Genomic DNA, 12,941 nt, shown 5'->3' on the forward strand with positions numbered 1-12,941 from the left:
ATTCCCCCAAAATATACAATAGAAAAGTCCAAAGCAATATTTATGAACTTTTCAAAAACTATAGTATTACGTGTAATCATTACGATAAAGGCTGAATAGCTTCAGGTAACGCGGATTATGTATTTTTTCTGCAATGTTTACTTCCTTTATATTTTCATGAACCGTAAAAGGTATGCTATGCATAAAAGAAGATATGTCCTGTTTAAAAACCCAATGTCCATTGTTGCGTTGATTTTCGAAGAATCTCCAAATATGTCAGAATAAAAAAATTAAACATAATTTTATTAAAATCTACAGAACAGCATCAACTTGTAAACGAGTATTTTCAGTTATCGAATAAGTTACAGATAATCTATCAATTCAGGGATTCTAATTCTGAATATGTGATTTTATAAAATGCTAAAAATGATTAAAAGATACCAGACTCGCTTATGACCATTGGCTAATTCAAAGACTGTTCTTCTTGGCTTCATGAATATTCGTAAATTTGAATCGGCTAATATAAACAGCAGCATTTGTAAAACTGGAGAGTTTTTGGGTACATGTATAAAGTGAGGAAATGGTGCATGTATCATAGTTTTTCAAATCAACTATGTTGAAAAGGATCCTCACAAATCAAAATATTCCTACACGATATTGTAAAGAAGAAAACTGGAAAAAGACTTGAATTCTTCTTGCATCCGAGAAAACTTCAGTACATGAATTTGCCAACCATCATTAAGCATAATATCATCATTTGCATTATATGTTGCATATTCATGAAAAGAAAAAATTAATGATTTAAGGTTTTCATTTATCTAAAATGAAAATACGCTTGGCTTAGTTAATAGCAAGACAACAGAAGAGAAAGTACACGCAATAAATTACGTTTACGAGTAAAATAATATGATCTACTTTTAAAAGAAAAGCAAGTAATTAAAAGTAAACGGTAACCTGCATTATCATATCACACATTGAAACATATGGCAAGACAATGTGAATATCAAGTAATAGTTCACTAGGATTTCAACGGTTTTGGAATAACATAATCATTATGACATAACAATTGATAACATTTTAAAAATGAATTGCCTAATGACGTATAACAACAAGTGCGACTATGATTTGGCTAATGACGTAACAACAGGTGCGACTATGATTTGGCTAATGACGTAACAATGGGTGACTATGTGACTTCCCACTGTAGAATGGTTAAGTCGCGACCCCCCACCGATAACAGGAACTGTCCATCTTCACTGAACAGCAGGTTCCTGACAGTACTGTGAGTCCTGTACGTGTGGCAGAAAGCCTAAATTATTAGAAAAACAAAGTTTAAAGATAACTCAATTCAGTATACTGTGGTTTCATTAATATTCAAGGGTATCAATCTTCATGGCTAAAGTGAAAATCACACTTTCAAGGATATGTAAATTCGTGGCCGATGACCCCATGAATACAAAATGTTAATAGAAATTGCATTTCAATGAACATTTAATTTCGTGGATCAACTCATAAACGAAATCCACGAACATTGGTATTCAACGAATATTGATGAAACCACAGTATATGTTTCATATAGATAAACCATTATGATTCAAAGAAGTGCAATACACTCAGTGTCTATATTTGGTTTTTTTTTTTTTCATGAAATGCATTGTACTAATGTCTTAATCTTGTCATAGAAAATTAATACATTACACTCAATACATATTAAAAGTTTTTGACACAAAATGCATTTCATTCAATGTCTATTTTGAATTTTGGCCTGAATATACATGTTGCTACTCTCAAGATAACCTTAAATTTTTGAATGTAAAACTGAGGTTAAATCTATATTTTTCAATCCGCCAAGTACAAATATAGAGGAAAAACAGTTTAAGAAGGTATTCAGATATTAATTAACGAGAATAAAAGTCAGTAAATGTTCAACAATAGATTTTTTTTTTACCAATTTATCGTCACTTACACCCTGTTTAAAGCACGGGTATCTGAACAGACTAATCTGACCCCTTGAGTCTCCCACAGCCACCAAGCTTCTCTCCGGATTGACAGCCACGCAGTGAATGTCAGAGTCACGTGCTAACTTGGTGCTCCACAGTCCACACATGCTGACGTCCACTGCGCATGTCTCAGACTGCCATTTTATAGATGTGGTGTCTTGTTTATCTGTTTGGCAAAAATTAACTGCATTCCCTACAAAAGCACCCAAGTCATTAATTCATGTTGAAAACGATATCTTTTTAAATTAAGGTGATTGAGTTTCCATAGGAACTGTAATAATTATTCATATACAATATATAGATTTCTGACTTCAAAGAATACATATCAAACTGAACGGTTAAAATGATAAATACTGGGAGCAAATATATTTTGAGATTCGTACACTTGTCCTAAAATGATTAAATTACAGTTTTTTATTAGTAAAAAAAAAATCATATCAAGAATACTTCGGAATACAGGTCTTAAATTTTTACCTACACAATGACGAAAGCCAGTGCCATATTTAGACCAGTGAGAGTTCAACTTACAGACGCACTGTTCGGGTGGAGCTACAGTACAACTCTTGATCAGGAAGGCAGAGTCGACCGTCTCAGCGGACCAGTCCAGCGACTGAATGGCGTTTGTATGATTCTGCAACACAAATGGTAAGACAATTCTTCAGCAACACAAATGGTAAGACAATCCTTAAGCAACACAAATGATAAGACAATCCTTCAGCAACATAAATGGTAAGACAGTCCTTCAGCAACATATGGTAAGACAATCCTATAGCAATACAAATGGTAAGACAATCCTTCAGCAACATAAATGGTAAGACAATCCTTCAGCAACACAAATGGTAAGACAATCCTTCAGGAACACAAATGGTAAGACAATCCTTCAGTATACAAATGGTAAGACAATCCTTTAACAACACAAATTGTCAGATAATCCAATAACAGAAATGGAAAGATAATCCAAAAGCAACAAAATGGTTCGACAATCTAACATGATTGTCAAACAACAAAAATGGTAAGGCAATACTTTAACAACAGATATTTTATATATATATATTTTGAGATTATCCATTAACAAAAAAGGTACGTTGGCCTATGTGATCAAGAACCGTAAATATTGCAACTTAACAAGACAAGTGGTTTGACAATCCCACTTGCAACGACACTAATTGTATAGGGCGATCAAGGAAAGAAGGCGATCCAACAACTACAAAACAAATGGTGATTTACAATTTGGCAAGCTATACTCACACATGCAATATATTCATACAACTATAAACATTGGTTATTAATCCATTAAGACAATCAAATAGACCAAATGTTAGGAATTTCTAGTACAACACAATAAAGTTATAAGGCAATATTTGGCAATATGCCAAAAAGACAACACAACTACACACAACTGGTAAAGTAATCCAACAAAAACTTCCAACAACTAACAACAAAAATGGAAATCAAATCCAATAAATGGTAAAACGATCCAACTGACATAAATAATAAGCCAACCAACCAACCAACAAAAAATATGGAATCAACGACAAAACAAACGGCAAAACAGACTTTAAAAAAAAAGAAAATTGTTGGGACCAACATATAGATTTGTGTGTTTTCAAGCTTACTTACTTTGAATTTGCCTTTGAACTCCCAGCTTTTTGATCCGTCTTCTTTGTTGACATGACTACAGATATACACGCAACCGTCTGAAGAACCGGCTGCTATGGAAGCGCCGTCTACAAAATTAGTAACGGATTGTTAACAAATATAGCGCGCAGAATAGATAAATACATGTGCCATGTGTGTTTATGTGACAGACCATCGTCTTAGTTTTTAACGAATTACGGTGAAAATTGTAGCTATATAACTGGGAAAGAGCTTACATGTATAATAAATCTTATTTCTCAAATTTTATCTTTTAAATTTCGCAATTATGTACAAAAACAGATGTCTTTCAAATTTTCTAATTAACACAAAATGCATTATTCTTTGTTAAAAAAATACTTGTTGTAACATTATAACGTAGGAAATAATTTGAAATGGTGAAATAAACTAGTTATACCTGGTGAGAACTTAACAATAGTGATTTTTTCTTTGCAGAGCTTCTGGTTAAAACACTCCGTACTGGATACACCAAGGATGTCAAGAACAACCAAACTGAAAACAAAACCCCAAATGAAGGACGTTTAATAAATACCACAGAGGACTTGACCAAAACTGTACGTAAGTAGGTTCGCTATAATTACGCAAAAAGAGTCAAAACCAACCAAAATAGAAAAATACCATTAAAATATGCTAAAATCAATTTTAGTGGTGCGGAAATACTGTGGTTTCATTAATTTTCGTGGGTATCAATGTTCGTGGATTTAATGAAAACCATAGTTTCAAGGATACGTAATTTCGTGGCCAATGATCCTATCAATACAAAATGTTAGTTGAAATTGAACTTCAACGAACATTTAATTTCGTGGATCAACTTAACAACGAAATCCACGAAAATTGGTATTCAACGAATATTGATGAAACCACAGTAGTGACTTTGATAGAGTAACTTACTGCCCCTCTCGGGTCCCTAGGACCACGTGTTTACCGGACGGAAGGGCGTCAACTGAGAGGAACTGTATACCCTGAAATAAGAACGGACAAAGTCTATATATGCATACTATTAACATTATTGGACCAAGGGAATTTTTTGCGACCTGAACGGGAATTTTTTACTATGCATTCTAAATATTTCTCGCTGTGCAAACCATGCCTATAATAGTGATCGTGTTTGATAAAAATGATGTACATTTACTTAGTGCCCCCCCCCCTCCCATGCAAACCCGTCTATTTATTGCATTTTTCTAGGTAAAAATTCTAGCAAATAAATGTCATTTTCGGTATTTTGTAAACGAAAAAAGTATTCTTAGTTGCGTTTCATGATCTATATGACCTGTCACGTTTAAAGCTCAATCAACAATCTTGTCTTACCTTGAGAACCAGTTTACAAACTGGGTCCCTTCCCAATGGATTGAACCAACAGAGGATTCCGTCAGTGCCTGCCGTTAGGACTGTTCCCATAGTGTCAGTGTGGGGGATCCTGGTCAGACCCCGTACCTCGTTAAAATGACCCTAAAGAAGAGCAAATGTAATACTACTACACTTATAAATGTAGAAGTAGTCATAGGTATCAAAGAAAAATTGGTTGGCTCAAAACTGTACTTCAGACCAAAATCATTAAAATCATAAAAGGTTTCGATAATTACTAAATAAACTCCATGTAATATTTAACGATATGACATATGTATAGTCTATGACTTTAGCAGTTTCTTATATGTATATTATAAAAATTTAACAGCTTTCAAAGCTTATAAGAAAGAATCCAGATGATACAAACGTTAAGAAGAGGGTTCAAATAGGAAGGTTGCCTGCTGTCTAATCCTTATTATATAAGAACTTTACAAAATGAAATATTGTTTATATTTAAAAAAAAGATACAAAAGTATTCTTGTATTATGAAAGAAATCTACAGTTAAGTTTTTTACTTGTGTCATAGGTACTTGGTCAAGCACAACGTCTTTCAGTGGGCTGTTTTTCTTGGACAGAGTGATTGACAGCATTGAGTTCACTGTTGTACCAATGATTATGCTGTCGCCATGGGGAACAAGTAGTCTAACCCCGCCCTCCGACTTTGGAATCTGAATATAATATATTTAGTGTTTTGTCATTGTCAAATCCGCAGTATTTTTATTGGAGATGGTACTATTCAATCTGTTCCACCAAAGTATATTGATTTTTCTCTAATATTGAATAACGTTACTGTAGAAATTGCTTTGCAACGAATTATTCTCGCAACATAGTTTTTCATAATGATTACGATATCAAGAATGTCTGGTGCGTAGCACAATGTTTGCGAAACCAGCTTATTATAAACCTTATACTCGAAGCAATGTTGGCCTACAATACCTTTTACAATATGACTGCATTAATTGTTTTTTTCTCTTTATGAAAAACTTATAAAATCAGGCTTTAGTAGACTTTCGAGTTCAAATAATGCTATATTATAGTTTTCCTAAACTCGGTTTCATTTTTACCTGTAATTCCCCATCCATGTCCATGTTCTTGTTGAAATGCCAGGAATAGATGAACCCGTCCCTCCCTCCTGTTAGCACATGGGTTTTCAGACACAGAACTGTGAACACTGGTCCCTGTGGGTCATCAAACAAGCGACCATGTCATAACTTTTCTCCAACAAAGCAGTTTAAGCACAAATCATACGTACCACTCACAAGTGCTTGAAATGTTGGTCTGAATGAACGAATCTTAGAATTTAACTTAGCATTGACACTTAGATTTATCTAAGTCTGATCAAAAGATGTTCTAGTTACAACACTTTATTTACAACATTTTTGAAAAGGTCAGTTTAGAACTGTTAACTCGCTATATCCGATGTTTTTGAAAATCAACTCTGACGAAAGGTCTCAAAATAGTATTGCAGTTATCGAAAGCAATCTTAATGTTTATTCTAGCTAGGTTTATATTTTTCCAAATTACCTATGCTATCTTTAAATCTAAAAGTGCTGTAATTAAAGTTTTAAAATGAATGTTTAAGGTAAAGGGGTTAATGATAAGGATACATGTAACAGTATTGGAAATTGCTCAAGCTAGAAAGGTTAAAAACATAAGAATAAATGTAACCGTATTAAAGAATTTTCAATCTAAAACATTAAACATAGTTATATTACTCAGTATTCAAGTAAAAGTATAAAGAATATTTAAAGCTCAAACAATTAATGTAAGCAATGATCATACGTCATGGCCGTGCTTGATGAAGTTGGTGATCTTGTTGCCCCCGTCCCCCCACACATACACCGTGCCGTTAGAGTCCCCCGTCATCAGGTCCCCGCGGTCATTGTGGGACAGGCAAATCACGTACTTAGCGCGGAGGAAGTTCTGTAAAAAATTCGGAGAAAACATGCTAATAAATAATTTTTGGCAAGCCACTTGACATAGAAGTTAACTATTAAGTACCGGTATATACTGATTTTAAGAGTTAGAACAGAGGATGTCCTGTTAATTTAAAGAAAAACAAAACAAGTTTATCATGGAAAGTATAAGACATCAATTTCATGTATATTCTTAAATGTAAGCTTATGCGTAAGTAGGGAAAACAAGTTATCTGGAAGTTTTGGGGTATATTGGTATATTTAGGTAATACGTGGAGCGGATGTAGTTTGTAAGATTCAGGAGAAAAAAAACGTTTTAGAAAATAATTATCTACTGCAGCTAAAACCGATCAAAGAAATGACTCGGTCATTATATCACGGAGGGTGAGAAATATTGTTTAAATAAAAAAAACCTCAGTGGTTATCCTGCTACAACCACGGAAACTCTAATTTTATTTCTTTAAGGTCATACGACACGTTCCTCAAAAATCTTTTTTGTATCTCCTCGTAATAAAGAGTTCCAATAAAAAAATATTAATTTTCTAATTACTTTAAAAATGATCAAAATTTACTTGGATTTGGTTATATGTCTAGATGGTCGAGTGGTAAGAACCGTGGCCGTTCACAGCCAAAAGCGTATAGATTTTAGAGGTAGTGAGTTCAAAGCCCCGCCCCGGCGGAGATATATTGTTCTATTATAGTGAATTTCGCTGTGCTGTAGATGTATTTATTTTAATATCAACAATTCAAGTGTATTTTCAAGAAGATTATATAGGATATTGCATACTCTAGTATGTTGCAGAAATGCCTGGTAAGGTACCCTAATTTTTTGCAAGAAAGCTTGTCAAAGTAGTAGTAAACCATTAACAAATTCCTGGAAAAAGTAAATCTAAAATTGAGGAACGTGTCGTCTAACCTTAACATACACGAAAACTCGTACTAATATTTCTTAAACACACAAGAAAACTCGTGCTTTAGCTTTTAGATATTGGACATTAGATTGTGTTTAGTGTTATAAAACTCCAGAGTCCGACCTCATAATCCGGTTGGGCCAAAGGTTGGATCATCCTGGATTCCGGGTAAATCTTCCACCACGAGAGATACTCTTTACCGGAAATCACCAACACATCCGGGTACTTAGGATTAAACTGTAGTTCACATATATTCTCCGTGTTCACCTAAAATAAAACATGTACACATGCATATAGAAAATGATGATTTGAGTGTCGCAGGCCCTTACTATGCAGTATCTACATTTAGTATCTTTTAATTTGTAAAATGCACAAGCTAAATATAATTTTATTTTCAAGGCTCTAAGTTTCACTGGCAATAGGTTTACTCTTTTGATATTTACATTTAATTAGTTGTACTAGCATCATTTATACATTTGTCAATTCATTTTTGATAGCAATGCCTACGATTGTGTCCCCTTTGAGTTCCCCGGAAATGACGTTCCACAATGTCAACCGCTTCTCAGCGCTGTTGTCCACAACCGCCAGCAGATCCTATCAAGGTGAAACTATGAGTTATCATTATGGAATAGTTCCTTTAAATTCTTCATCTCTCATCTAATCTTAATATCACTGGAATTACTGTCATGTTTTGAGTCACGTTATGTCCGCCACGTTTTTGAAAAAAAAATCATCACGGTAATTATGTCTGCCATCACGTCATGTTTGATGACATAAAAGAGTTTAACTAGTATATTGAATGGTGTTCTAAATTTGCACTTTGAAGTTTAAAACCTTAATTTTATACACGTCGTACATAACCGTTCTTAATACGTTCTTAATACATTAACGCATACATTCCCGTGTTAAACATGTATTGTGGTTTCATTAATATTCAAGGGTATCAATTTTCGTAGATAAAGTAAATATCACAGTTTGAAGGATACATAAATTCGTGGCCAATAACCCTATTAATACTAAATGTTAATAGAAATTGCACTTTAATGAACATTTTGTTTCGTGGATTAAATTAACGACGGAATCCACGAAAATTGGTATTCAACGAATAGTAGTATTGATAAAACCACAGCATGATGATTTTCATCGACAGGCAAAATATTGAAGACCATTGTAAAAGAGCTTACAGATGAACCGGAAAAAGCCACCGACAAAGCCATCTTTTGATACATTCCCGCTCCAAGCACCTGTATCGTCTGCAAAGTATCGGCTCTCCATACCCGGATGTGAGCCTAAAGAGGTTAATTAATCAAAGATGAATCAACAGAATTTCGCTTGGTATAAGGTACATTTTCATATTTATTGTCCATTATTTCAAACTATTGCATAGCTTAACATTATAAATTATTGCTAGCATGAATATTTTAATCTAGAATCAATGAAATAAAATTAACAAAAGTTTTGTATGACTTAAAACTCAGATTTTTTAAAGTCGCATCATGGTTAGAAAAGATACTTTGTAGGTTAATTAGATGAACTTTTTACGACAATATTATTTAAAGAAAATTGCATTTTTTTGATCCAAACCTACACACTGTCTATCGATACATGTATAAATTCATAAGTTTTTTGAATTTGCAAAATCCTTTAATTGTTTACAAATGTAATCTCTAAAAAAGACACTTTATATCCACCACCATATGCATTTTACCTGGTTTTGTGGGTCCGTTTTGCTGGTCACCTGGCCAGTAACGACAATGTTCCCATTGGCATGAACGGTCAGGCTGGAACAAGACAACCAATCAAAATATTCTTATAAATATTTGATTTTTATTATGATTTTTTAAAATCACACTTATCTTATCAAACGTGTATCTTTGCCACTTGTCTTATGGCTAAATAAGAATTATTTATTATAAAAAAAAATGACAAGGTCTGGTATCCATTAATGTTTGTTGATAAGTTGCATATTCTTTTAATGATTCACTTAGTATTAGAAATGATGACGTCACGCCTTTACCATCTAATGTCGTCTGTGTGTTCCCGGTAATGTCTTTGTTTGTGTGTCTGTCTGCTGTACAACACTGCTATGTTGGACAGGAAGTACACAATCTCATCCGTAACCAAAACAAAAATGTTACTACGACAATCGTTGCCACGGTAACCATATCTACAAAGAATGGGGTTTAGAACGTGTTGATAATGCGTTTAATTTTGTTTTATTTTAATTTAAAAGTAGAAGTTAGAAATTTATATATTCTGTACACAAGTACAATTCTTGATTGCCATCTTGTTATTGTCATTTTGGCATGGTGGGACTCAATATAACTGGTATAATGAAAATTGCAATACCATCTGTTCTTTGTGTTGCATTTGAAAAAAATCATCTATGATTATGTCTGCATCATAAAAATAATTTCAAAAATATATCTCAACGAAAATATACTTTCAATTCAAAATTACACTGGCCTGTCTCCTTGTGCGTTTATTAAGAATAGATATCTATCTCTGAACTATGCGAGTATGATTATACATAAAATTATAAAGGAAAGATCACAATGAGATATAATAATTGAATTTAAAACGAAAATGAAATTGAGACGTACACCCAATCTAACTTTAGTCTTTGATTTGGCGGATCCAGAATTTCTTGACATTTGTCGACGTCAGCTGGTGGAGGAAAACATACAGTACGGTTCTTGGTCGATATAGAAAATGACGTCTTGTCGGTTTTATGGCGGCTCAATGTGGAAACTGTAATGATTAATAGATAATTCATTGATCATGAGAGCATATTTAGATCACCATAACTTTTTATAAGGTTTATTTTTGAAAAAAAAGTCTTTATTGGCCTTTGCAATATAATATGGACCCAAATTTAGATCAGCGTACGTTTTTATTAGGTTTATTTTGATAAAAATGTCAATATTTGCAATTGCAAGTAATCAAAGGGATGAGTTCAACGTCCTTGACCCATTTTTGATATAGAAGGAAAACATTTGAAAGGTAGAATGACTTGCAATAAAAAAAGATTTATGATTAAGAACGATTGCACGAAGATCTAATTTCTACCTTCTTTGACGTTTCCGGTAGAAGAGTTTTTAATATCAGCGGGCGTTTTACTGACTGGTTCCTTCAAGAGCTCCTTTCCTTCGCACTCCGAAAGGAGTGGGGCGGATCTACAAGTTTTTGGCTTTTGTTCTGATGAGGAAGTGTTTACTCCACTGCCTTTGGTACATTGGGTAGAGTGCTCTGGGTGTTTCTCATAGGTAGGCGATGACGTCATTTGATCGTCCATGCTATTGATGTCATAGCTTGTGTCATTAGCTTCTAGGGCAAGAGCTTTCATATCGGACTCCGATTTCCTTTTACCTATGATATGAATTTAAAAAATTGTCTTGGTAAAGTAATATGATCAGTGTTTTTTGAGAATGTTATTTATCTATCATTTTTTTAATGTATCTTGCCTTCACTTTAATGTTTAATAAAATTAAATAAAGTCCTTATACAGTAAGTTTTCAAAGGAATTATCTGTATACAGTAAAACGCAATTATAACTAAGGCACAGGGATGGGCAATATTCCTTCGTTATAAGCGTAATTCGTTATATCCCTCAAGTTTACAACTTGTTATTAAGTTACGGGGAATGAAATTCACTTCGCTGTAAGCGTCAATTCAATATTCACGTGTTCGCTATAACCATGTTTTACTGTATCTGTTTACTGGATTCATGAATATGCATGTAGCAAACCAATGTTTGTTCTTCATCAATTTCGCCGAAATATCTTTTACCAAATACAAGTAATCAATTATATTTCTAAGGTTTCACACCTTACAACAATACCCGTATGTTATTGTTTTTATACTTTCTTCTGTTATGTAACTATAGAACTCTACTGACAGTCTACATTAAAAACAAACTTCTGCATTGAAAAGGGTTTCAAAATTAAAAAGAACATATGAGATCATCAAGAAAACAAGGCAGATAAACTGCAAACGTATCGAAAGCTGATTCTTGAGTGATGATATAAATACAAGCTAATGTCTGATAAGTTTAACTTCAAATACAGTGATTAATAATAACTCCGATCAACGTAAAATACTGTAAATTCCTGATTAAACGAAAGGAATTAATATTAGCGTAAAGTCGTAAGAAGACAGATGTAAACTATTTGGAATTATGATAAAAAATTCGGCGTTCACGATTGTATATTCTCGCGATGTGATGCAAAAACGTTCACGGGGCATGGTCACGATTTTGGTCAAAAATTAGTTTTCCGATTTTAATATTTACAATGCTTCACAAAGGTATTTTTAATAGGCAACAGAAATTTGAGTGTCATTTGTTGAGTTACAAACGAGTTACAGGGCTTGAAATTCTCCGCTCTGTAAACAAAGCGTTTGCTTACATTTTGAACGTTGAAGTAAATATTTTAGTTTAAAACCTATAACGAGTATTTTAAATGTTAGGAACTGTTTATCTATGCTTAAAATAAATTAAAAGATAGACAAATAAGCTGGAAAAAGATTTTTTACTGGTATATTGAACCTATGTAAACAAAAACAGGACACGAGCCTTGTTTACAAGACAAAGAATCGTGAGCCCTGTATCTTGCTTATAACTCTACGAATGACTCTCAAATTTTATTTGATCATTAGAAATGCATTTCTAAAGCATTGTAAATAATAAAAACATAAAATTAGAATTTGACCAAAATCGTGACCATGCCCCTTTAGATCGCGGGAGTAAGTACTCGCTAAAAGAAGGATACAGTATATTGCTTACATATAAATGCGTTTGAGTGCTTTGATATTTTTATTTGTTAAAGGATATAATATTGAATCATGCCTAGTTACAGACTATTTCACTTATTGAGAGAAAATATATGCTTACCATGACATTAAATGATTTAAGCATTATCGTGGATATCATCAAATGTATTGACAGATAGGAAAAACATTTAAAGCAGATGAAGTGAGCAATACATGTAAAATACTAAACATAGGAAATGAAATTTGAAAATTTGAAAGATCACCAAAAAGGGTTTTCTATCTTACATGTTGGTAGGGAGACATTTTGCCAAATCATCCAATAGACATTTGAGACATTGCATGCAACATTCATAAGCAGTCAG

The 12,941-nt window shown here is 33.3% G+C and overlaps 1 protein-coding gene across 2 annotated transcripts in view; it reads right to left on the reverse strand.

The window, feature by feature from the left end:
* Window positions 1–304: 304 nt before the first annotated feature.
* Window positions 305–12,941, reverse strand: part of LOC105328097 (77 kDa echinoderm microtubule-associated protein) — a 33,832-nt gene continuing 21,195 nt past the window's right edge. For both annotated transcript variants that reach the window (XM_066067595.1, XM_020067173.3), the window contains 17 exons: window positions 10,879–11,178; window positions 10,413–10,560; window positions 9,827–9,976; window positions 9,518–9,590; window positions 8,994–9,098; window positions 8,317–8,403; window positions 7,933–8,076; window positions 6,765–6,905; window positions 6,047–6,160; window positions 5,498–5,650; window positions 4,944–5,084; window positions 4,527–4,597; window positions 4,033–4,127; window positions 3,600–3,706; window positions 2,508–2,610; window positions 1,946–2,172; window positions 305–1,288 (listed from right to left, as the gene is read on the reverse strand). In XM_066067595.1, coding sequence (XP_065923667.1) covers window positions 1,166–1,288; window positions 1,946–2,172; window positions 2,508–2,610; window positions 3,600–3,706; window positions 4,033–4,127; window positions 4,527–4,597; window positions 4,944–5,084; window positions 5,498–5,650; window positions 6,047–6,160; window positions 6,765–6,905; window positions 7,933–8,076; window positions 8,317–8,403; window positions 8,994–9,098; window positions 9,518–9,590; window positions 9,827–9,976; window positions 10,413–10,560; window positions 10,879–11,178 — 2,282 coding nt within the window. In that variant the 3' untranslated portion in view covers window positions 305–1,165. The remainder of the gene's footprint in view (window positions 1,289–1,945; window positions 2,173–2,507; window positions 2,611–3,599; window positions 3,707–4,032; window positions 4,128–4,526; window positions 4,598–4,943; window positions 5,085–5,497; window positions 5,651–6,046; window positions 6,161–6,764; window positions 6,906–7,932; window positions 8,077–8,316; window positions 8,404–8,993; window positions 9,099–9,517; window positions 9,591–9,826; window positions 9,977–10,412; window positions 10,561–10,878; window positions 11,179–12,941) is intronic.

Source organism: Magallana gigas, chromosome 1, assembly GCF_963853765.1.
Source record: "Magallana gigas chromosome 1, xbMagGiga1.1, whole genome shotgun sequence".
Lineage (NCBI taxonomy): Eukaryota > Metazoa > Mollusca > Bivalvia > Ostreida > Ostreidae > Magallana > Magallana gigas.